Raw genomic sequence first — 24,262 nt, 5'->3', positions numbered from 1 at the left:
GTTTTCTGCGCGACGTCTTATTTATTTCCCATGTTGAGAGAATCTACATTTTCTTCGACGGCCTTTTAAACGCGCTCAATTATGCGGCGTTCCGTCTCTCCGCCACAGAGCTGAACCCGACTGGTGTTGCCGTTTTCTCCGGGTTGGAACAGTACAGTGACGCCGCCGCTCCGTGGGTATCTCGTGCGCCGGGCCGTTCGGCTGCGAGGAATGTCCCGTTGACCCTCAAACAACAGTGAGAAAGAAAGGCGGCCATTGTTCTGAGCAGCATCCTTGGTGGCTTGTTTAATCAGAGTCCGAGAAGTATTTGGAGCTGTCTGAATCAAACCTTGAGTGCAACCCACTGCGCGGCGTGAATATACCTCCACGATCTCACCGGGTACATCATTAATAGCCGCAGGCATGGAGTCAAAAGATCATACTCTCGTCATCATTTATCTTCGACACATACATACACAGTACTGTATTTAAAACTATTACAGGGAGACGGCTTGCTGGATGACATTTTAAACAGAAAGTCAGTAATACATTTCATTCAGGAGCTGAGTGAAGGGTAGAGAAACAGAGAAAAAACGCTCCGCACCTCGACCTAAATCACGTCTACTTGAAACAGAGACTCTGTTGAAGAACAACAAGTCGTCCAAAGGAGCCGGACCCGGCGTGGTCATCGTCAGACCAGGAGGACCAACTAAGCCGGGACCCGAGGAACCTCCCTGACTCCTTTTCCGTGTCTCCTCGTTCGTTCCGTGTCACTTCAGTCGAGCGAGGTCACAGATTTCCCACCGGTGGAGAGCGGTTTCTCCTCTGCTGTGAAAAAAAGAAAACAGTCAGTCATGAGACAGATGTTTCTCGGAAAAGAAGAGCTGTTTGCTGGCGTGATGTATCGCCCGCCGCTCATCTCTGCTCAGGAGGGACCGGATCCAACAAAGCCGAGCGAGCCTCTTTTTTTTATCCTTGTGAATTAACACATGAAACACAGAGCTTAAATGTCTGTGTTACTTCAGAGAGCAAATCCCTCACTCAGTCATCGGTAAACTCCCCCTGCCTGCTTTACACACTTCTTGCCTGCTAGCTTCAATTTTTTTTTTTAAGGATCCAATTAAATTTTTTATGACAACAGTTGGGTTGTAGCTATAAATGTTTAGTTCTGGAGCACTGGGACTGCAGCCTGGGGGCAACTGTACTTTTCTGCAACCATAATCTAGGCCCAGTCACACACCTGACAGTTTTGACACACAGTTGTCACAAGTAAATGGGTCCACTATCTTCAACTGTCCGTCAACCCCCCCCCCCCCCCCCCCGGCCCCCACACACACATACGTGACCGAGACACGCAGCCGGAGCCCTCCCTCTTTTGACCAAAGGTCAGACATTCGGCATTTAAAATGGGACTTTGAGATAATGAGGGCTATAACGGTTATAATGCATATGACGCATTAATTAGGTTTCGGGGCCTCTGCTCACACCTCCTCTAATGAGTTAGGCTAATTCCTTTTGGTCGCCTGCTGCTGTCATTGAGACTGCTGGTGCGAGCGACGCCGATGCCTCCGCGTGACGCTGCCGGCCGCCATTAGCTGTAATCAACGCGAGTCCCTGAAGAGGTGCAGGTGTCCGGCACTCGAGCAAACACGGCCGTGTTATTCCAGACCTGGGGCTCATTAGCATTCCTCGGCTACACCACTGCTGCATGTTAACACCTAATAAATTGACGTTATTGTACATTCAAATCAGCCGTGCGTCATGGTCGGGGTCTTTACCCGATCGGTCACACGCCTCGGCTGAACCGAGGTGAGGGCCTAGCGGGGGAAACGGGGGTCCACTCTTCATTAAATAAGTATCTATCACCTGGAGACGTCTTCATTGTCTCTCAGTATACTACTTCCTTGATCAGAAACAGGTGGACAGAATTACATGACCTTACTGTATTTACAATTTACAATATACAATATGACAATATTTATTCTTCCATTCTTTGGCTGAATCCAATAAACAGCGGGCTCCTCCCCTGCATTTATATATGGGAGCAGTGTTTGAGCTGCAATGGTGGGGTTTGCTGGGGATGCCCCCCAAAAATGCCACCCCAGTGATGAAAGTCCAACTAAAATACAAGGAAAAGCAACGACGTTCAGACCAGAGGAAACCTGGGGAATAAAATCGCCATAAATCACTCACTCCCATTGCAGTGGAAAGCGCAGACACGTTTTGGCCACTTTGATTGGATTGGCCTCATGTCGGGAAAGTTAATATGTGCGGATGCTGACAGAATCACTCACTCTAGCTGCATAGCATCACCCAACTGAGCTTTTTTTAAAGTGTCAATGCGTGATTTAATGGGAGCCTATTGGCAGATTGGCAGCTGCACATTGCGTGGAGTTTGATTTTTCTGAACTTTGACGGGCCAAATCTCAGCCTCCTCCAACGACAATGAATTGAGGATGTGCTTGTTTCATAATGATAATGTTTAATAATGCCATATATTAAATCGTAACAGCGCTGCTCTATGTCAAACAGAGTAGGCTGATACTCAGTTGTCATAATTGTCCGATTTTAAATGGGAAGCACAGGCTGTCCTTGTTCTAGATCTCTCTACTTTGCCCGAATTTACATTTGTTTGGGTTTTTATGTGCGAAAGTGAGATTACCAAGCAAAAAGCAAGCCCCTTTTCATTTGAATGCAGCAGCGTGTCCGAGTAAGCTTTCATGACACCTCTTCGACCAGGGGAGAATAGCCGGGCTGAAATGTGTGTGTTCATATCTGGAGAGATTGCGTTGGTTTGCAGTGCGGCAGCAGGGCTTTAGGTGCATTAAGCCGGCTTTTCATTGTGAGGACATTGTCAAAACCTAACGGGCAAAAAGCCTATAAAAGATATTTACTACCCAGTTATAGACTTACATACTGCAACCAGTGAGGCAGAGCCGGTCACAGTCGAATGCTGCCATGATTAGAACCTACAGGCACATGAGAACGGAATTGCACAAATGCATCCTACCTGCAGTGGGGATCTGAAACACAACATTCATGTTTCCAGGACACACAGCACCATTCTGGCCTAAAAATAAGTGTCCTCTCAAAGCGCTGTGAGCCTTCCTCAGTGAGGATGGGATCACCTGTCGGCTCCTCTGCCAGGCAAATGGACGGAATGTGTTGGAAAAGCTGTGGGAAAAAAACAAAAGGTCCGATACACATCAGTGCATTTCTCACGGAAGACAAGTTGTGTTTCCAAATTGTTTAGAGTAGATCAACAAATTCTTTTTAAAAAAAGATTTAAAAAGGGACATTTCAGTTGGCACGCTCCTCACGATTCAATTTGATCTCTCCTCAGTGTCATCCTGATCGGGCGCAAATGAATCTCAGAGCGACACTTGATACGCAGGCGGGTAGAAGCAGGAGCAGGGGAAATCTAGCACATTGACATTCCTCGCCATATCTTGGATTGAAATTGCTTAGCACTATTTCCTCCTTTCAAGCATCACACTGGGCTCACTCATATAGATTAAATCCTGTTTAGAGAGGCTCTGGCACAGTGCCAGTTTGAAATGATCCATTGAGTCTTGAGTAAGTCCCTTTCACCATATGTATCTGACTCGACTTATTGGTAGTGAAGTGATCTGCGGTCGTGATCTGATTGCAATGTCTATTGTCTACTTTGTGCATCGGTTTGGACATGGTGTGAACTAATGCCCTAATTCATCCCATTAATAATGAAAAATTTGAAGTTAAAGTGTAAATTTAAGCCTAATCGAGGACCTAAAACATCCTAATGGGGCGGGTGCAGATTTTGGGCAGATTACCTTTAACTTTATGGAATAATTTAACTCACTTGCTTTCATTCAACTCTAAATATTAGATCATAACCCCCCCCACAGGCTTTTGGGGGCAGTATATCTACAACGCCCATCCATTGAACAGAAAATGAATAAAAAGTGCAGCGTGGTATTGGAAATCTACATTTATACCGAAAGCATGGGAGATCAAACGGAGGAAATTCTATTAGCACACTGGCAGAGTGGTATAATTCTTGCTGTTGACAGTAGATAAGGTGATGACTTGGATATGACTGGGGGATTATGCAAGCTCGGTGTGATGACCGTCAAATGCCCTCCACGCTGCTAATGGAGCATCATTGTCTTCCTTTCGCTGTTTAAATGCTTCCAAACTCCATCTAGCGAGTGGTGACGTTTTAAATGTTGCAATTTTGCATTCAAAATAAAAACAAGAAAGCAATAAAGGTTGAGGATGAATGTTTCATTTAAACTCGGCCCCAAATAATTCCAAATACGTTTTTCTCCATCGCCTTTTAGAAGTTCCTTCCTTGCATGTGCTCTCTTTTTGTGCTCCATTTTGCATGTGACCTTTTCACCTTAAGTTCAAATTGTATAGTGTGTAGTAGAGTCATCCTTAATGTCATCCAAGACACACTTTCTTATATAGTTCTAATTAAAATTCTACTGTAGGGCTGTAACTAACCATTAATAGTCGTCTCAATTGTAATGAGATGGGCTCTGTGCGTGTGTGTGTGTGTGTGTGTGTGTGAATATGCATGTCTGACCACAGCTAATCATGCTACTGGACCCATCAGCCTGATGTTTTTTGTGTTCATTTATAACCGTGCTCAAAGACATGGTTTTGGGGATTCACAATTTAGTTTTTGTCGTCTTAACTGGCCTCAAGTGATCCCAGATTGTTTCAGTGGCAAAATCACAACCACGCCGCGAGTTCACACTCACAACAGACCTTCCTCCCGAAGCTGCGTACTCTGGTTGGCCGATGGAGCTGAGAGGGTTATTTTGGGGACAATGAAAACATGCCATGATTAATTCTTCCAAACAAAATCTCCATCCACTGACGGTGTGTGTGTGTGTGTGCGTGTGTGCGTGTGTGTGGGAAAGGGGCAGAGCGTCTGAGCCGGCACGTTTAAGTCACTTCTGGTCTTGAAGACGTATTTTGTGGCCCCTTTTTTAGTTCATCACATACACTCAGCCCACAGAATAACGCCTTAAATCAACCCAACAGCCGTTTCCTTAGCGACCGGGCCGCCCGGAGAGCAGCCCCCCCCCCGATGTCATTTGATCTCAGCGCCTAAAAGCCCATCTTCGGGAGGAATTCAGAAGCACCTTAATGGCACCTTTCTCCGAAAAAGGCTCGCTCGCAAAGGATTGGGCGCAGGCCGTGATTGGCGCAATATTTCTCCTGCAATCGTTTTTCCGTGTGGAAGGGGAATGCGCAGGCTCAAGAGGGAGACCTTTTCTTTTTTACTTCAGTCGAGACGCGGGAGAGGTCACCCACATGTGAGGGGATACCTCAAACATTTAAATGCATTGCAGAGCTCCCTCATCTGCCCGCGCCATGTCATAATTCAGGGACACCGGTGTCTCGCTGCTCACATAAAGCGGCTCCATTTTCCTCTGCCGCACAGAGCCATTGTTGAGCACTCTTATCGCTCATCTCTGCTGCACTCATTCTGGGCACCTCACAGCGGCACATTGCTCATTGTCACAGGCTTAGGAGGTATTAATGAATGTGACTGCTCAATCCCGCACTCGTGTTTGGACTCAATGCTTCGCTGTTCGACTTGGGTAGAATCATTCTCGGGGCTGTAGCCTCTTGTGTGTCATACGCTTTGTGGCGCATTGGTGAAGCGAGACCATTGGAATAAAACTAGTAGATAAAGAGAGAACGATTTTGATGCGTTCCGGGTTCTCAAGTCGTTTCTCATTGTTCAGGAAGTTACAGTTATTCTGATCACATCTCTCAGTATGGCATCCATCTGTTATTTTTTTCCCTTATTTCTCATTTCAGATTCAGAATGCTGATGATGTGTTAATTACTCCCCTGGAAAAATTCCGCAAGGAGCAAATTGGCGCTGCCAAGGTAAGAGGCGGCAACACGGCACGCGCAATTAGCTGCTGAATTGCGGAGGATCATTCACGTTACTCTGACAAATTCCCCTCACAGTACTTACATCATAAATTGAAAGTCAAACATGTCAGACTTATTAGGCCGATATATGGACAAAGACAACGTTTGTGAATGTGAAATGAATATACACATATACGGATGCATTTCTGATCTGAACTGAACTGTATTTACAGCATCTAATATACCATGTTTTTTGTAATCGGATTACTGCACTGCCACTGGTGCCGTGGCCTGTTGCTGCTGCTTGGAGGCGTCCCGGCTCCACAGTGAATATGTGTTGTTTCGACTGAAAAGAACAGTGTGGGCTTTTTCGCTACAAGCCATCCTTTCATTGCCGGCCAACACAAGAGGCATAGAATGAAAGCAGAGCAGCTTGTTTGTGGTCTCCCCCTTGATGAGATCACACATGGCGGCGTAGGTAGAACTGAAGCCCTCACAAGGATCTCCCACTGAGTTTCTGAGTCCGCAGCGAACTCCACGCCGGGTTCTGAGAATCATTCACCCGTCTTTGCACGGGGCCCAAATCCTGCGAGGGACATTCCAGCCTCAAAGTCGCACCCTTCATCTATCTTGACTTTTTCAACAGGACTCGACGGCCACTGGTCTGCCCAAGTAGTCATTTCTACTCCACTTCTCGGTGCCGAGGTGTGAACATCAATCATTCTGTGTTTTTTTTGTTTTTTTTTCACTGCCCCAGACTAAATCAGCATTGTCGCTTCATGTCCCAACCATCTCGTGCATCGGCCGTAATGAGACAGCACATTTCCGCTGCCATCTCCTCCACTCCCTCCACCATCACAGTGCTTGGTGTTATTGCACCGACTCCCTATGTTTATAAAATGGTTTCTTAAAAGCCACAGCCCCCGCCACTCCCACTACCTCTTATTTCCCTCCGACCACTTCCTCCTAATGGCTCTCTTCTCCTACGGCCCACCATCCCCTCCCCCTCCTGGCTGAACATTAGCCCAAACCAGAGTGAGATAAAAGGCAGACATCACGAGTGAAAGAGCAACTTTCCACTGAGAATGTGGAGAGAGAGAGAGAGAGAGAGAGAGAGAGATCCGCGGGCTGTGTGACCCTTCCAGTTACTGCGCTTCGCGTCTGAGAACGTCAGACGGACCAACGGGGGGAGCTCTTGCCTTATTTGGGTATGCAGCGCGAGTAATCCCACTGAGGTCACGTACCAGTGTATCGGCTTCTGAGGAACAAGCACAACACTTCCACGGCCAGAACACACCAGCAGATTGACTGCAGCACTGCTGCACACATACTTGGAACAGTCTGCTTCCGACAAGGCCGAAGCACAAAACGGTGTGGAATAAAACACTCAAACTTTAGTTTAGAGAGTACACAGCAAGGAGGCGTTGAGAAATGAAACAACCCTGTGTTCTCACTGGATTGACCATGTGTGCCGACATGAAACAAAAGCAGAACAGAGTTATTTTCAGTTTCAGATGCATCTGTTGTGGGCCGATAGGTGTTGAGTTCCCGGGCGAGAAATCAATGCTTTCAGAAGTGAAACAAGAAGTAAAATTCTGACTCGGTTTTAAGGTACATCGCTGCGTCACTTGGCTCTTCCTCCCACTGAATAGCTAACCCTCAGCCTGACTTATCTCCTGCAACTTGGACCTCTACCTCGGGCCTGAGCTGTCACACAGTACTGCTGAGGGGTTCATCCTCCGACCGAAGTTGTGCTCACATTTTGTTTTCGTGTGTTTTTCCCAAGAAAATTCCAGGGTTTTTCTCTGGTGCTGCTCAACCCTCAAGGGTCTTCAACACGAGGGCCGCTGGAGGGGACCCCTGACTGTCCGAGTGTGATTAGTGCAAACAGACCCAGATGGGAGTCAGATGGCCACATTAACTGGAGCTGTCCTCATCCTACAAAGGGTGCACAGGCATGAGATGATTCTTGGCGAGCTATGCTCTCAAGAGGCAGAGGCGACTTCAGCAGTCAGGCGGTGAAATATGCGCGTATGGGAACCGAGACCCCGGCTGGGTGAAGGGGATGGAGTAAAGTGCCATGGAGATATGCTCGCCAGCTGTTGGCGATAAAGAAACATTTCAATGGCTCAGATGTATTCATTCGTATTACTGTGAGACACTGTGCGATGTTGGGACAGGTCAGTAGATATTGTATTTCATCTCGGTGATATCGTTATTAATGTAGTGAAGGTGTGCCGAGTCCAGTTGCGTATAATGAATTTCGTCAGGTTGTCAGTAGGTATATTACACATTCCGCAAAGATATGCACACACAAGATGGAAAAACGGCATTAACTTTGGAAACACAATAATAATAGCAGTGAGGAAGAAATGGAAAATCAGGATGACAGCACAAAGGATGACTCAAAAGTTATGCAGCGGAAACAACAAAACGCATGAATAAACACATTTCTTTACATTATCCACATGTCCGACCCATCATTCCCCCCCTCGCCCCCCCCCGTTCCCACCCTACTCAACACCGCGAAAAAAACACCATTAATCTAATGGTGTCACAATCAAATTACTTTTTCTCCCGATTGCTAGAATTCCACGGACAGTGAAAGGTCGAAGTTTGAAGGCCGCGGGCGTCCACCGCGGACGCATCAGCCCACTCGCCTTCTGCCAAAGCAGCACGTGGCCAATGAGCTGCTCTGTACAGCAGGCATGTGGCGCTGAATAAAAATGGCTTCACTTCACATAATCCTGAAAACGGATGATTGCTTCTTCAGGACAGCTCACGTCTCTGTGTTCAATTTTTTTCATGCAATTTTTTTTTTTTGAGGGACACTTTTAATATAGTAACCTTTTATCTAGACGATACAGTATCTGCTACGCACTGCAACTGAACAATGACTCCTTGTAATCATTTTGAAGGATGAGCTGACACAGCCTTATTCAATACATTGTTGTATTTCAGCTTCTCTCACCACAGACCTGTGGTGAGAGAATGAACACAGGCTCCAATGCTAATGTTTCACAGTAGTGCTTTTTTTCTGGTGAACTTTTCCTGCCAATCATTTTGCCAGTTGGTTGCAGTTAGAATGACACGGTTTGCTAATGTAGTCTTTATTCTTTTAAAGCACACAGTGGACAGAACAACTGACTGAACATAACACCAGGGTCTGTTGGAAGATGGCCTTGATGGCGACATTAGCTAACCTCCTGTCCCCTTCAGCATAATTAGGGCAGTGTGAGGGAGCTCCTTAGTCGTCACTGACCTGCAGGATGGAGATTTCCCCTCTTTTTTGCTGTCTGAACCTTTACTCCGACTTTCAGTGTTGGCCTCGGATCAAATACAAAGGAAACATCTTTGTTCACCAGCAAAGTGTGAATGGTATACAGAGATTTAGTTTAAACTCATTGAGAGTTCATGCATGGGTCACATAGAGCACGGATTAATATGCATTTTTTAAGTTTTACAGTTTGCCTCACACGCATGAACTAAATAGTGTTATTATTCCAAGTCTGGAGGGATTTGTTTTTTGACTCCTCAGAGGCAGATGCTTGTAATCAGTCCTTGTTAATTGGACAACTTGCTGCTGTATTCGGTGCCTCCTCGGGAAGTGGGCTGTCAGGTGAGGGGGGGGAGACTCTTTTTTTTGCCATGCGGCATAGTAGCCCGCCTCCCCCGTGGAAGCCAGACCAGCTTGTGTGGGGCGGAGCATCAAAATAAACCCGGCCATTGTTATTTGATGGCCATTCTGGACCCCTGCTTCGATAATCTTTCTCTAACGAGTTAACACAGATAGGTTTGCAGAGTTCTCCCTTTCATGTCACTGCTGGGAGGATCCATGCAGGCAAATAGGCGGCATGTGATGCCCCGCGAGCCGCTGATGTTTGACGGAAGTGTATTGTGGTATCTGGGGCTTTCTCTCCCTTTTATGTGCGCGCACACGCACACACACACACTCACTGACACGTTTCGACCTCCCTTGCTGCTTACATCTGTTGCCATGGTGACGGGAGGCTCAGAAATGATGGCCCTGAGGCTCGTTAGGGCCAGTTTCAAAAACTGGCGATGCGCGGCCGGTGCCCAAATATTCCTCCTCCCGTCTTCATGCCTGCTCTGAGCCTCCTTTCTTCAGCGGGCTGCGTATCACCTGATGAGCGGGAGGAAAGCTGCGTGCAGTTTCTCCTCCCTGACACCGTTCTGTTATATTACAATATTCTATCACTATTATCAAACTCACCCACACCACAGCTGGCATCAAAGCGCTCTTAACTGTGACACAAGATCTGCCGGTTTGAAAATCCACCGCCGATGACGCCGCATCAGAATATTCTTCCTCCTGCATCTGATTTATTCATGAGGGTGAACAAAGCAATCAGAGGAAGGAATCTCCTGTGCTGGGTCCATGTGTGTTTTGCATACCACAGAGTGTAGGGAAGTGCCTGGCTTCACCTACTGCCAGCCAGCTGATATTATTTATCTAAATCTATATATAGATATACCTGTATACGTGCATACACATATACTAAATCTCCACATCCGGGTCTTCCCCCAGGTTTTGGTTCTCCAAAACCTTTGTCTCCTCTGCTCCCACCTTCTCTGGAGAAGTCTGTGTAGTTGCACTCATATTCCACTCTGATTGCACAAACTTATCCAGGTGGGTTTTGGGAGGGTGATCAATCCACGGGCCATCAAACACACACCTGGTAATCTGCGGGTGGGGGCGTAGACGGGGGGTGTGTGTGTGGGGGGGCAGTTTTTACACACCTCCTGCCTGAATCAAAATAAAAGGCAGGACACCGTGGGTGACATAATCAGGCTGGCTCTACCTCAACAATTTACTGCAGCTCTGAGTCACCCCCCTCCCGCTAACCCCTCTAGAAGTGTGAAAGAGTTAGTCCAGACATACAGAAGGGGGGGGGGGGGGTTCATTTTTCTTTTTTTTGCAAGCAGTTTTCTAGCACGCTCACACCGGTCAGCAGCGCGGGGAGATTGCTGCTGTGACTGCAGGGCTCAGCTAAACCTAAAGCTCTTAATTTGATGTGATCCCCAGTGAGTGCGAGTGTGACTGTTGGTATTTTCCCCAGGGCTTCAGTTTCATGTGTGCACACAGAAATAATTTCACGTCAAACAGCAGTCACTATCGGCTCCCTTTTTTGTTCTATAAATAAAAATCACTCAAACCTTAAGGGAAATTGATTTCCTGTCAGTGTCATATCATATGTGAGCATGTTTCTCTTAAACAAACATTTTATTTTTTTCTGAATAGTGATCTATTGTTTTTTGTTTTTTTTCTTCCACCCACACCTAAGGGGATCATTCTCTGGGCAGACATGACAAGAAAGATGGAAATAAGATGCTTCTACATGAAATCATCTATTGATTTTGGTCCTGTGCCTGTAATGGTTATGTAGGAGGGTTACAGTGTCTTGTGTTGAATTCCACCAGTGTGTTTAACCGCTGTGGGGGTTGCTGAGGCAGAACCGTTCTCTAGGTCATATGAGTAGCTGGACGATTAGACTTGCTAAATTTCAGGGCCATGGGAACGAAAACAAACAAGCAGGATCCGGTTACATTGGTGGTTTTCTCGCACCCCCCTTCCAAACCCCCCTTCCACGCTAGCACCTTTCTTTTATAAATGTTCGCGCGGCGTTTATCAGGCGGCGGCTCGGTTTAGAGGTCAGACATGCGGACGAGACACTCGAGTGCCCGCACACACACAGACAGGTCCACTCTGCCCGGGCAGAGTTTGCGTAAGTGGAGAAATGTACAGTCTCTTGGGTCCATAGGCATTCCTGGATTTTTATAAAGCATGAAAATCCTACGTGCTTCTTCCGAGCCTCCTGGGACCCCCTGTCTGAATCCTGGGCCTTGTGACTACGAAGCGTCACTCGCAAACATGCATGCCGCATCCGGCCCGGCCCGACTGTGACAACGTGGCCAGCTCCATTGCCGATGATGATATCGATCATATACACGTATTTTTCCGTTAACTGATCTCCCCCGGCTTGGGCATTGCGGGGGTGATGGCGTCTATTTGCCAAGATGAATATCCCTTATTGACCATGCTGACATTGTCTACTCATCGCTGCGCCGTCGCATGCCCCTCTCATGACCTGTGATAATCTATTGTCAGGAATGTTAAATGACGTGTGGCGATTGGCATGTGTGAGTGTACCTCCACCCCCACCTAGTGGCAGTTGAAACTCGCACAGCAACTTCGGGTGGGAAGGGGTGCTTTTTATTTTTTTGCTAACGTTTAAGCCTTTTTGTGTGTCTGGTGGACCGTGTTTAGGAGGGGAAGAAGAAATTCGACAAGGAGACAGAGAAATACTACTCCACGCTTGAGAGACACCTCAGCTTATCATCCAAAAAGAAGGAGGCATATCTGCAGGAGGTAAAAACCCAAACTTCCCTGATCTCCAAACATGTCTCTGAATAATGCGGTTTTATGGATGACTGTCTCCCACTAAAGCCAGTATGTGTGCACTGTTCTGTCCCAGAGTCTCCAGGCGGGGTTTAACCTTCTGTCCTCACGACACGCTCTCTTTGTTGTGGCAATGACCCCCACTTTGTTTGCTCATTCTCAGGCTGACACGCAGATTGATAAAGAGAGGCAACTCTTCTATGATGCGTCACTTGAGTATGTTTTCAAAATACAAGAAGTGCAAGAGAAGAAGAAATTTGAGTTTGTTGAGCCGGTAAGAAATCATTTTTGCAAATGTCTGCGCTAAGTTAGTGCTGAATGTGTAATGAGGCGTCAGCTATTGCTTGGTCTAAAACTAAATGAAGTTAAAAGGTAGGCCAAGAAGAAGAAGAAGAAGAAAATACTATAGCGTTTGTTTACACCTGCTGGAAGCTCACCCAGAGCCCAGGCCAGAAATGTAAACCTCCTGCCCAACCTGGTGACAAGAGCCAACCTTGCCAGTGATGAATCCTCCGATAAGATGTTTCATCCTTGAACACTGGACCCCCCCCCCCCGCAAACTCACACACACACACGCACAGTAGACACACAATGGATGTTTGTGTGTTATACGTGAATAAAATCCATATCCGCCCTGAATGAAGAACTTTCGGGAACATTTCCTGATACGTTTTTAGACCTCATGTACAACATGCGTCGAAATAAAATATGAAATTTGTCCGAAATAGGTTTGTTTAGTAAAAATAAATTACATTTTAACTGACAGTGCAGCATGTACATTCAAAATATAGTTTTTCTCCTATCATGCATTGAATCTGATAAACTGGTTGACGGCACAGAACTGAAGCAGCTTGTCAACGTTTTAGTCAACAGTATTATAATTAAATCTGGCTTATAAAATAAAATCAGTAGCGAGTAAATTACCCTCGTTTTACAGACTGGATGATAATTGTCTGATTGTAGTGTTGATGATTATTTTGGGTGTTCACAATGGAACATAGTACTTTTTTTTAATATACTGTCTGAATTAGTGATCAAGCTCTATTCTAATGCTCTAAATCCCCTTTCCATATTGTTCCTCCCCAGCTCCTGGCCTTTCTCCAGGGTTTGTTTACGTTCTACCACGAAGGATACGAGCTGGCTCACGAATTTGAGCCGTATAAACAGCAGCTCCAGTTCAACCTACAGAACGTGAGTCTCCCCACTCGGGGGCGGGGGGGCGGGGGCCCGAGCACAAATGCATCCACCCACGTAATCAGATTCCGCGGCTTATCGTACCCCGATATAACAAGCAAGAGTTTTCACAAATGAAGAGACGCGCGATTAAATGAGGCGCTGGGCCTCACTGGGGATCAATATTTTCACAGCGTCGTATTGCAGGCAGTTACTGCAGGCCAGTTAATACTACTGTGTCAAAAGAAAACTACAGCTGCTGCCGCCGCGCACTCTCCTTTCCATCACCATGACCTCTCTACTCGCAGCTCGAGGGCTCAAATTTTCTCTCTGACCCAGAATGTCAGCATCGTTGCCCTGACAAATATCCCCTCCCTCGACCCTCCCTCCATGCCCTCAGATGCAGAGGGCTCTAATGGGAGCTGGACGAGGTGAGGCTGTCACTCTCTGCGGTAGTGGAAATGAGAGCGCCTCACACTCACCCCTTTTTTTCAACCAAAGTTAAATAAAACAAAAAAGACGATTGAGCCATGAATTTGGATCCTCTCGAGTGTATACCTCCGATATGAATACAGTGAATTTGAATCTGATGCGGCGTCTTTTACTTCCAAACCGTTTACCAGAGCGTTCTTTCCCCCAGGTGCTCTGCCGCCGCCGCACAAGTGCGATGCATTTATCAACAGTTGACTTGTTTTGCTTTGTTGGTTTCAGTCAGCGCCTCGATGCGGGCAAAGTAAGGGTACTTGAGATGAGAAACTGCAGGGGAAAATAAATGAAGTCGCACAAGACTTCCCCTGCTAATGCAATTACAATCCAATCCTCCCCAGACCCGAAACAACTTTGTGAGCACTAAGCAGGAAGTGGAGAAGCTGATGAAGAGGATAAGGTCTGCAGACCAGGACTACAAACCCCCGGGCCAGTGGACGATGGAAGGCTTCCTGTACGTCCAGGAAAAACGTGAGTCCCACCCCCCCCCCCCCCCCCCCCCCCCTCAAACTGCATGCATGCATGGTTTTACATCCATCACCCTAAACATGTCTGGGGCTTTCCCAGGCCGCTACAACGGAGATCCTCTCGCACAGTGCTCATAATTCATCCTGTTTACCGAATTCACTTTGATGTGCTCTCACACACAAGGGGGGAAGCGGGGGAGGGAGGGAGGGAGGGAGTGTTTTTTAACATTTGATTCATCACACACTAATTGCACATTGATTTTCAGAAGTCTTTCCAGAAGCCTGTGATTCAAAGAGAATCAAGCCCTTGTGTCTGCATGTTTCTGTCCCAGGTCCCCTGGGATGCACCTGGACGCGCCACTACTGCACCTACGAGAAAGGAAGCAAGACCTTCTCCATGAGCAGCGCTGAAACCAAATCGGCCGCGAAACAGGTAGTTTAGTTATAGTTTTAGTTCAGTTTGCATATACTGATGAGAGAGCAAAAGCACTCCTTTGGGGCTTGTATGGATGTCTTACCCCGCGGGTGGGGTGAGAGGGGCCTGGAAATCTAGATGGACAAAATGGTTTGAACATAACAAAATACACAAATAAATAAAGGGACTCAGTACAGAGAAAGTGAAACTTATTTTGTACAGCTGAACACATTTGCCCTATTTACAACAATTTGTGCTTAAATATGAGCAGAAACTCTGACTATGACAATGTCATTGGGATTGTGTCATTGTGTAATACATCACAAACTGCCACCAAGAGTCTGCATGCACTTATTCTGGTTTGTTTTTTAGAATGGTCTTGTCCTCAACCAGCCGGAGATGTTCAAGCTCAAGTCCTGCATTCGGAGAAAAACGGACTCCATCGACAAGCGTTTCTGCTTCGATATTGAAGTGGTGGAGAGGTCTGTGATTGTTTGGATCATAGAAGTTCTCCCAGCAATGTTTTGCCACCTACATGAACTGAAAGCATGCAGAAAACAATGTTATTCCCACCACGACGGGCATGTCAACGTTCGTTTTGCATATTGTAGAAAACAGAAGAAATCAGCAGGCTGGTGCTATAAAGGATGATAGATAGCTTTGCTTTAGTAAGTTAACATTTTGAAGTTGGAAGGTAACTTTGGTATTTTTCCATGTTTTTGTGTCCAACTGATGAAAAGAGACAACCATTTCTGATATTAGTCCAGTATTGTAGATGGCAGTGTCATTGACAACAATTACCATCCCACTTCACACACACACACACACACACATGCGCGCCCTTTCAGCTTGATTGACACCTGCCGGTACGGCGTTCACCCTCAATGCCACTTTCCAAATATTTGTCACTTTGACACCAAACATGGTAAAATACGGTAGAAAAATAGCAATGCTTTTTCATGTAACTGTCTTATCAAAGCAGTTGTGTCCTCCCGCCGGAAACGTGTGTTCTGTTTACAACTAACCTATTTGAAGATCTAGGCAGTGCATGTGGGGATTTGTTGTTCTAATGCATTTCGTGTCCTATTGAACGCAATTCATATACTGGCAATTAACCTAAATTACCATGAGAGTACTCATGAGTTGCAAAAGCCGTTCAGGTTTGATTAACATCTTCAGAGAGTCCCTGTTTACCGGATGTTTTCAGCTCTGTTTGTCTCCTGCACGTCCCTCAAGTCCCCTCCTCTCCAGGCTCTTGTTTGTCGTGTGCCCACGACATTGATATTTACCCAGTCCCGTCTTTTCTCTGTGTTCATGTCAATGTAGAAGTGACATCTATCGTGGAACTCTTTTCAGGCCGCTTCAGTTTTTCTGTAAAGTCCGGTATGTGAACCAGTGCTGCCCTCTCAGTTGCATGCGCTGCATGTGTGCTGCTAATCGTGCCACCCGCTTCATCTTATACCGTCATCTTCTCGGCGCTTTGCAAAATCACTTTGAGGACACAGACCTACTTGGATCTTAACTGATTTCTATTGGCCTGCAATTGCTCAAATAACACATTTATTTATGTCATCTTGGGAAAATTGATCATTATGCCCCTCTTAAGAGCTTTGCAATATTTTAGCTGTGTGAGAACATTCAGAACTGATTTGTTTTTAATGGGGTCCCTGGGGAACGGGATAAGGGTTTGGCCAATGATCGAACACCTTCGGGAGAATGATGAACAGCAGCCGGATTGATTTGAGTTGCGAGAGCTCGAAATGAGCTCATCGTCGGGATGTGGGCTCCACAATCTAGAGCCATACCTCATCACCGAGCGTTATTGTTGCACAGCTCCAGGAGGGCCAGCCCCGCCCACACTTGGCGTGGTGCTGCTGTGCATGGGCAATGACTGCAGTTTATCTGCAGGACGACTCATTTGTCGTAAAACGGGCGATGCCCCCAAGGTGCTTGTTCCAACCGCAAGGACAAAGTGGGCCGAGCTCCAGTCGGCTTCAAGCTCATCCATTCATCCTCATTACAATAAACAGGCTGTTGCACTTACAGGCAGATTCTGGCAAAGCAGGCCAGAGAGCGATCTTAAAAGGGTTAGTTCACACAAATGAATAAATTACTCAGCCATGCAAATGGTTTTATTTTATTTTTCGCAGGTCTACGCAATTAATAGATTTCATCTGTAGGGCGCGCGGCAATGAAAAACATGTAATTAAATGTATCCAGCAACGCGTCCCTATTGAAAGATCATCCCAGTTTTCCACACACAACTCATTGTCAGCAGTGTGGAGGGCGGGGGAGGGGGCGGGGGGGGGCAGCAATCTTGTGAGCTTCAGGAACGGAATTGTTTCCACTGTATTGCGGGCTGGACGCGTCACTGTCCAACATAGATATCTCAAAACTTGGTTAATGCCAAACTACCTGCATGGCCAGATGCCACTGGAGGTCGACCCTGAACACATGCAGCGTGACATGGCTCCACGCTAGTACTAACTATCACTACCGGCCACTGTCAACAATAGATTACGCCAGCGGTGCTTTGTATCGACTTCAGGTAAGGCCCAGCTTCCAGCTGTGCATCACACGAGTGAGGTGAGGAATACATGTTAAGGTGTCTGCATGCTGGGTGCCAAAAACAATCAAAACAAATCACCTTAATCCCAAGCACACGTGGCGGTTTACTGGGAGTGGAATGCGATGCACCGAGCCAAGCGAGAAGTCAAGCATTTGCGCACGAGCTATTTTAGTCGCACTAGTCCTTTTATAGTGGTCTCGGCCAATGTAAACAAGTCTCTACAGGGGCCCCCGAGGCAATGAGATCAGACTGAGGGCTGCTTTTCTCTGAAATCTTTCCAGGCACGGCGTTATGACGCTGCAGGCCCTCTCGGAGCCCAACAGAAGATTGTGGCTGGAGGCCATGGATGGCAAGGAGCCGGTGAGGAACTCCGCCTGTTTGTCTTTGAAGGGTTCACGGTGAGGCGGGCCGGCACCCTCGTCTGGACGGTTCAGGTTCTGTCCTTTTTTTTGAGGAGCCACGACCTCACCGTCCACTCGTACAAATAATGGGACGGACCCTGTGTGAAAAGTCATCAATTGTGCTCTTTCTGGGATTGTTTTTTTTTTATATTTTAACCAGAGGGTTCCATAAAATAACAATGGTTTTGTGAACTCTCTCTAGATTTACAACCTGCCAGCCGTATTGAACAAAAAGGAAGAAAGTAAGTGCGTTTTGGGGGTTTATGTATTCTGTATTTTCACATGTTTATTTCTAATTCCTTTTCATCCATGAAATTGCTTTCTAAGACTCTGAATAACAAAACAACAGCACGCACATACCCAATACGTTGTTACATACAGCCATTAACACAGTCACTTGACACACACCCACACAGCTGACATAGTGGAGCCTTTCTGCACGAAGGCTGTGCATTTATTAGTCAGAGCACAAACGTTGCGGGGAGACGTTCTGTTATTCCCACACGATGCCTGCTTAACCCAGGCGCTAATTGAAGCGTCAACCATATTCTTATGTTGTATTACAGCATTTCTTAATGAGGCGGGCTTTAACTTTGTGAGGAAATGCATCGACCTGGTGGAGATTAGAGGTGAGGCTTTTTAATCTCACAGCCTGAATATGAATATGAATATCAATGCGCCCGGTTCATTAGTAGACTTGACGACACATTGCATTTGCATAAGTCCTAACTAAACAGAAACATGTCAAATCAGATGAAATCTCTTTTCTCTGTCATTGCCACGCAGGAATAAACACAATGGGACTGTACAGAATTGGAGGGGTCAACTCCAAAGTACAGAAGCTGCTGACCACAGTCTTTTGTAAGTAGTGCTAAAATCTGAAAAATAACTTATGTTTACAAGCCCAGCAGAACAGAAACGACTAATGAGCCCTGTGTTCCAAGGTGCTCGGGCCAAAGAGTTGAATACAATTAGTATTGATGTATTATGTACTGTAATGTATACAGTATTAATTACATATCACGTAGAACAACTGAATTGATGATTCTGTCATTTTCCAAATGCCCGTTTGACCATTATGTCTTTGTGTAGCTTTGCTCAGCTTCAGCGTATGAACGCCTATGTTTTTTTTGTCCATTTCACTTTGAATGAGCAAACTCAGGGTGAGGAAAGAGGTCCTCCTTGTGGTGTGATGGTGTAACAGCCCCCTGGTCCCCCAATGCTCTGTCATTGCCTTATTAGATGATCCAGGCCAAACCTGTTTGCATGCACATTTGAACAGGAAACGTCAGATTTATTCAATTTTCGAGCTTGATCTCCATCTCCGTGAAGCACCACACTCGTGCGTGTGCATTCATTTCCGATGGTCCTCTCTAGTCTCCCCACACTAGAAGACAGACAGTGTTTTTAATACCTCATCGATGTTTTTTTTCTCTATGAAATCTACAGTTTATGCAAAGGGGTAAAAATATAATGTCTTTCCAACAGCATCCAGGGCACCCGTTGATATCGACCTGGATCCGGACACGTGGGACAACAAAACTATCACCAGCGGCCTGAAGAATTACCTCAGGTTAGCTCGCCCCGGCGGCTGCGCGTCTTTAGCTTTCAGGAATAATCATTATCTCCATAATAGCTCGCTGAAGACTCCCCGGTGTTAGTCACGCGTTCTGCGCTGCCACTGACTCACAAAGGGAGGTGGCTGCATTCAAAAGACCCATGTCACTCAGGAAATAAATGGCAACCGTTCCCTTTTTTTCACCAGGTGTCTCTCTGAGCCTCTGATGACCTTCAAGCTCCACAAAGATTTTATCCTGGCTGTCAGTAAGTTATGCAAAGTTACTCTGAGGGTTGTTTAGTTAGTGTGTTGATTCAGTCATGAAGCATGTATACAAACTAATATGCATATGTATTTCACCATTTATTATTTCATTATCACGGATGGGAGCTTCTTGGTTAGATTTAAGGCATTGCCTGAGTTTGCTGTTAGATTTTTGATCAAGTATGGGTTTATTGTATTTGTGCCATTTGATAGCGTATTTAGAAAATTCAGCATTTTAGCATTTATTTGATTCAGATTGAATCGTCATTGACATTGTTAATTTATATCTGACCTTTTTTTAATGGAGATTGAGGTTCAACTGTATGTCAAATGTATTTGTATGGAAAGGGTTAGGTTTGTAGGTGCAACACCGTGACAGCGGAAGATGAAACGATCGAACCGATTTAAAAAGCGTCCTTCTCTGAAATTGTCTCGATGCCAACAGCCTCAAAAAGCTCTCCCTAAATTGTTTTAATTTCTACATCTCCGGATATGGTGTGTCAAGTTTAATCAGAATTTGAAGAGCTAGATTTGACTTTGAAAGTGTTATTCATGTTCATCAAATCTAATGTTTAAGGAAGATATAAAGCTGCATTCATGATGGGCTCATATTCTCCTGACAAAACGGTTGTACAAACCAATTTCCCGTCTCTCTGATCACTGTAATATGAAATATAAGCCTTCTATAAGTCAATAATTGTCAGGTAATTATCATTTGTTTGTGTTAGTACATGAGCCACCTGCCCATTTTGTATCTATTTTTCCTCTTCTCAGAGTCAGACGACCAGAACTACAGGGTGTGTGCCGTCCATGCTCTGGTTCACAAGCTGCCCGACAGGAACAAGGAAATGCTGGAGCTGCTTATCAAGCACCTCGTCACGTACGTCTTCCTGTGATAAATCCGCAGCCCTTTTAGAAAGAAAAAAAAAAAAACAGCTCCCTGAGAGAAGATGAAAATTGCTGAGACGGATTGAATGGTCCTCACAGTTTCGGGCCCAGCCTAATGCGTTCGTAGGTGTTTCTAATACTGTCGGTAGATGGTAAAGAAGGAAGCTGCCGCCGCTTGGTTAGGAGGTGTCATTATCTTACACCCTTGTCCTCTACCTGCAGAGTTTCCACACAAAGCCAGTCCAACCTGATGACCGTGTCCAACCTGGGTGTCATCTTTGGACCCACCCTGATGCGCTCCCAAGAGGAAACCGTGGCCGCCATGATGAACATCAAGTTTCAGAACATTGTGATGGAAATACTCATCGAGAACTTCAGCAAGGTGAGTTGACCTCTGGTGTGCAATTCCCTTTTTTTAATGTTGAACTAACACAAATCATAACACTGCATGCAGGAGGGAAGCATGGGTGGTATCTTCAATCAGGTTAATGCAAGTTGCATTTTGGTTAATGAAATTGAGAAGAACGATGAAAATACCAGTCTGAACTGGTGGGGAATTCACAGATTGCGTAGTAATCGGTGCTGCTTTCTGGACCTCCAGATCTTCCATCAGCCGCCGGACCCCAACGTGCCGCTGCCCCAGCCCCAGAGCCAGCCCGGCTCTCGCAGGAGCAGGGCCATCTGTTTGTCCACAGGGCCCAGGAAGCCGCGCAGCCTCTACACTCCAGCACTGTGCCTGGCAGATGCAGAAAGTGAGCAACATCACATTTTTCCAAAGACCTTGGTTATCTCTCAGACGCCTCAGCACACGTCTGAAAGCTTGGCCTCCATGTGTTTGGAAAGTCATTACAGCTTCCGGGATGAATAGTATCTCTTTTGAGCCACCAAGTCACCCTACATCACTCAGCAGGTTGTAATGAAGGCTTCGTGTGCCTCCTCTCTGGTCCCTGCATAGGTGACACTTTCAGCAGCAGTCCAAGCAGCACCCCCACGGGCAGCATGGAGTCTTTGTCCTCCCACTCCTCTGAGCAGAACAGCTCCACCAAGACGGCCTGCTCCGCTCGGCTCAAGGACAAGTCGCTCCCGGACCTCCGGCCGACGCCGTCGCGGCTCTCCGTCGGCCCCGGGAGCTCCGCGTGTCTCAGCAGCCCGGAGTCCAGCTCCAGGGAAGACGCTGGGCGCACCGACGGCGAGTCGGAGGACGCTCTCAGCCTGTCCTCGCTGAGCACGCCGCCCGGGCTGTCCCTCGCCCCCAAAAAAGCCCCGCACTGCCGCATCGACCTCAGGCCGGGGCCTCTGATCCGCTCCGCCGGCCCCTCCCTGAGGTCACTGCATGTACCTGAAGGTAGGGAAAAAATCGTCACGTCCTGCAGGGCATTGCTTGTGTTTCCTGTGCAGCAGTGAAGCGGAGAGAAGCTCCAGCAAGCTGTCATTCTCACAGAGGACAGAATTCATAAACCGGCTACATTGTCATTAGTTATTCCCGCGGGACTTCCGACTGACAGCATTCCCCCTGCCGTCAGCTCACTTCAAACAGCAGCGGTGAAAAATCATTTGCATGACTTATTTCAGTGACAGTCATTAACGGGAGCTGTTTATTGTTGTATCAAACTTTTATCTCTTTGTATCATTTAGACTCATTACTTGTTTGTCTCCCTCAAGGCCACCGAAGTTGCGGCGGATCCGTCCGCAGTCTGTCAACACTGGAGCCCTCACAGCACCCAGACCTTCCCCCGAAGCGTGGGACCCGCTGCAGGGAGGACGCCTCGGCCAGCAACGGCTACCAGAGGCCCGGCTCCGTGTAATGGCTTTGAAGACGCTTATCATTTGAGCTCATTAGAACCAAACCCTTAATGCCGTGTAATCCATGAAATCTTATCTTGTGGACATTTCATTCAGTATTACTCACCTACGAAACAGTGCAGTACAGTACATTAGATGAATAATTGATGAGGCAATTGTCAGAATATCTACAACTAGCTTGATTTTCTTCATTTATTTGTTTTATGTTATTACAACTCTAGCATAAAGTATATTAGGGTTCTGTACTGTTTGTCTGAGAAAACTCTCTCCAGGAAAATGCAGTGAGCGTTTTTCAAAATTTTCTTCAATTGATTATTACAAAACAACAACGAGACATCAGCATCGTTGGTGTCTGTCATCTTCAGCCTCTGTCGATATATATAGTTCCCATGATGACATTGTGTCCATGTGTAGCATCATATCCCTCCACGAAAGAGCCGCAGGTTCTTAGGGCTGGTGTGCAATAGTTCAGCAGTATTTCTCTCTGGCTCATCGTATCACCCTGTCTCTCCCTTTCTCCCCCCCCCCGCTGAGTCGTCAACCTCCCCCTTCGTCTGTTTATGAGCGTTGAGCCATGAGAGGTCTCTGAGATCAGATGGATGCGTGTTCTGAGAGTTATGTCTTTTCCTCTCTGGTGGGAGAGCTGGCTTTAATTACGCTCTGCCTGCTGCGGGGTTGATGTGACCCAGCAGCAGTCTGCACTCCTTCTTTCTCCCAGGACAAATAGATTGTTTGACTTGCCATGTCTCAGAAAGGCAGTCATACAGTCTCTCAAGTAGTTTCCATACATCGCAGCTGCTCGCCCCCCCTCCCCCCCGGGTTCCGCTGTCCCATAGACTCCGAGGTTGTGGTGCGCGGGGCCGACTGTGGCCTCGTGGCCACGCCTGAAACACAATAACGCAGGGCGCGGCGGAGCTGGGTCCGGCCGGAGGAAGGAAATCTCCCGTATTGTGGCGCAACTAATTTCACCTCAATTTCACAAACAATGAGGAATGTTGGCAGGGGCCCCTGAAGTCATTTGAAAGACTGTTTTTTGTTAGATTTGGTTTGATTTTAGATGCTGACATATCGATATAGATGACACCATCACTATTTCACTTATCTGGTGATCATCTGATCACGGGGTTTATCCGCATTTGGATGACATCATTTTACCAAACCAGCTGTATAATTTACCCTAAATACAATCCGAAGTGGACTGAACTCTCCCATGTTGTTCCAGGGTCGCTGCCAGAGCACTGCTTTTTGAAACGGCCTCCTCGCCGATGTCCGTCCCCGTTGGCCGGTACTGTGAACGACACCAACCAGTTTTACACCTCCTCCATTCCGCTCTCATCTGCTCAAATCTCACTTGTTTCTGTTTTTTTTTTTTTGTGGTCGTTACAGAGACGCCAAGGCGATGTATTCCTGCGAGGCCGAGCACAGCCACGAGCTCAGCTTCCCCCAGGGGGCGCACTTCACAAACGGTAAGCGGTATTATGTGGCCACGAGCCTCCTCCTGTGGGCTGATGGGACACTCGGACAGTCCACCCAACAGCCCGTCTGGGTTGTCCTGGCAGCACGCAGCAAGGACTTGGCTCACTCGCTGGGTTTTTCCGTGGAATAAAAAAAAAAAATCCTTCTTTTTTTTTTTAACACCCCCATATGCTGAAGTACAAACAGCCCCAGGATTTTTTTATTGCTGTTTTCCGGTTCCACTAGGAGATTACTTGGCCCACAACCAGCGCAGGCAGGTCACTGTAACCTAGGGATGGAAGGCACAGGGGCCTGTTCCCTGTTAACATAGGCAGCAGCAGGGCCAAACGCTCCCGACCACTTACCAGCAGCTGAGCACGGTACTTTTAGAGCTCGCAGCATTAACCGGACCCTTTTTCCCTCCACGTCCCTTATTCAGCTTATCTGGTTTAGCGGAGTGTTTTAGCCGATCATTTTTCAAGCTGGTCCTCCTCACTGCGGTG

General features: G+C 46.8%; 1 protein-coding gene across 2 annotated transcripts in view; it reads left to right on the top strand.

The window, feature by feature from the left end:
* The window catches only part of LOC119209142 (rho GTPase-activating protein 42), a 47,431-nt gene that overhangs the window by 21,449 nt on the left and 1,720 nt on the right, over positions 1 to 24,262 (top strand). Inside the window, exons 4-24 of one of the 2 annotated variants that reach the window (XM_037458214.2) lie at positions 5,800 to 5,871; positions 12,149 to 12,250; positions 12,444 to 12,554; positions 13,367 to 13,471; positions 14,281 to 14,410; positions 14,739 to 14,839; positions 15,194 to 15,303; positions 16,148 to 16,204; positions 17,672 to 17,750; positions 17,994 to 18,033; positions 18,358 to 18,420; positions 18,578 to 18,652; positions 19,280 to 19,364; positions 19,557 to 19,615; positions 20,388 to 20,493; positions 20,724 to 20,883; positions 21,103 to 21,253; positions 21,457 to 21,846; positions 22,164 to 22,302; positions 23,527 to 23,589; positions 23,691 to 23,770. In XM_037458214.2, coding sequence (XP_037314111.1) covers positions 5,800 to 5,871; positions 12,149 to 12,250; positions 12,444 to 12,554; positions 13,367 to 13,471; positions 14,281 to 14,410; positions 14,739 to 14,839; positions 15,194 to 15,303; positions 16,148 to 16,204; positions 17,672 to 17,750; positions 17,994 to 18,033; positions 18,358 to 18,420; positions 18,578 to 18,652; positions 19,280 to 19,364; positions 19,557 to 19,615; positions 20,388 to 20,493; positions 20,724 to 20,883; positions 21,103 to 21,253; positions 21,457 to 21,846; positions 22,164 to 22,302; positions 23,527 to 23,589; positions 23,691 to 23,770 — 2,278 coding nt within the window. The remainder of the gene's footprint in view (positions 1 to 5,799; positions 5,872 to 12,148; positions 12,251 to 12,443; positions 12,555 to 13,366; positions 13,472 to 14,280; positions 14,411 to 14,738; positions 14,840 to 15,193; positions 15,304 to 16,147; positions 16,205 to 17,671; positions 17,751 to 17,993; positions 18,034 to 18,357; positions 18,421 to 18,577; positions 18,653 to 19,279; positions 19,365 to 19,556; positions 19,616 to 20,387; positions 20,494 to 20,723; positions 20,884 to 21,102; positions 21,254 to 21,456; positions 21,847 to 22,163; positions 22,303 to 23,526; positions 23,590 to 23,690; positions 23,771 to 24,262) is intronic. The other variant, XM_037458233.2, reaches the window with a different exon arrangement.

Source organism: Pungitius pungitius, chromosome 3, assembly GCF_949316345.1.
Source record: "Pungitius pungitius chromosome 3, fPunPun2.1, whole genome shotgun sequence".
NCBI classification, from domain to species: Eukaryota; Metazoa; Chordata; class Actinopteri; order Perciformes; family Gasterosteidae; genus Pungitius; species Pungitius pungitius.
The sequence above is the reverse complement of the archived record's forward strand: the minus strand, read 5'-3'. Positions and strand labels throughout refer to the sequence as shown.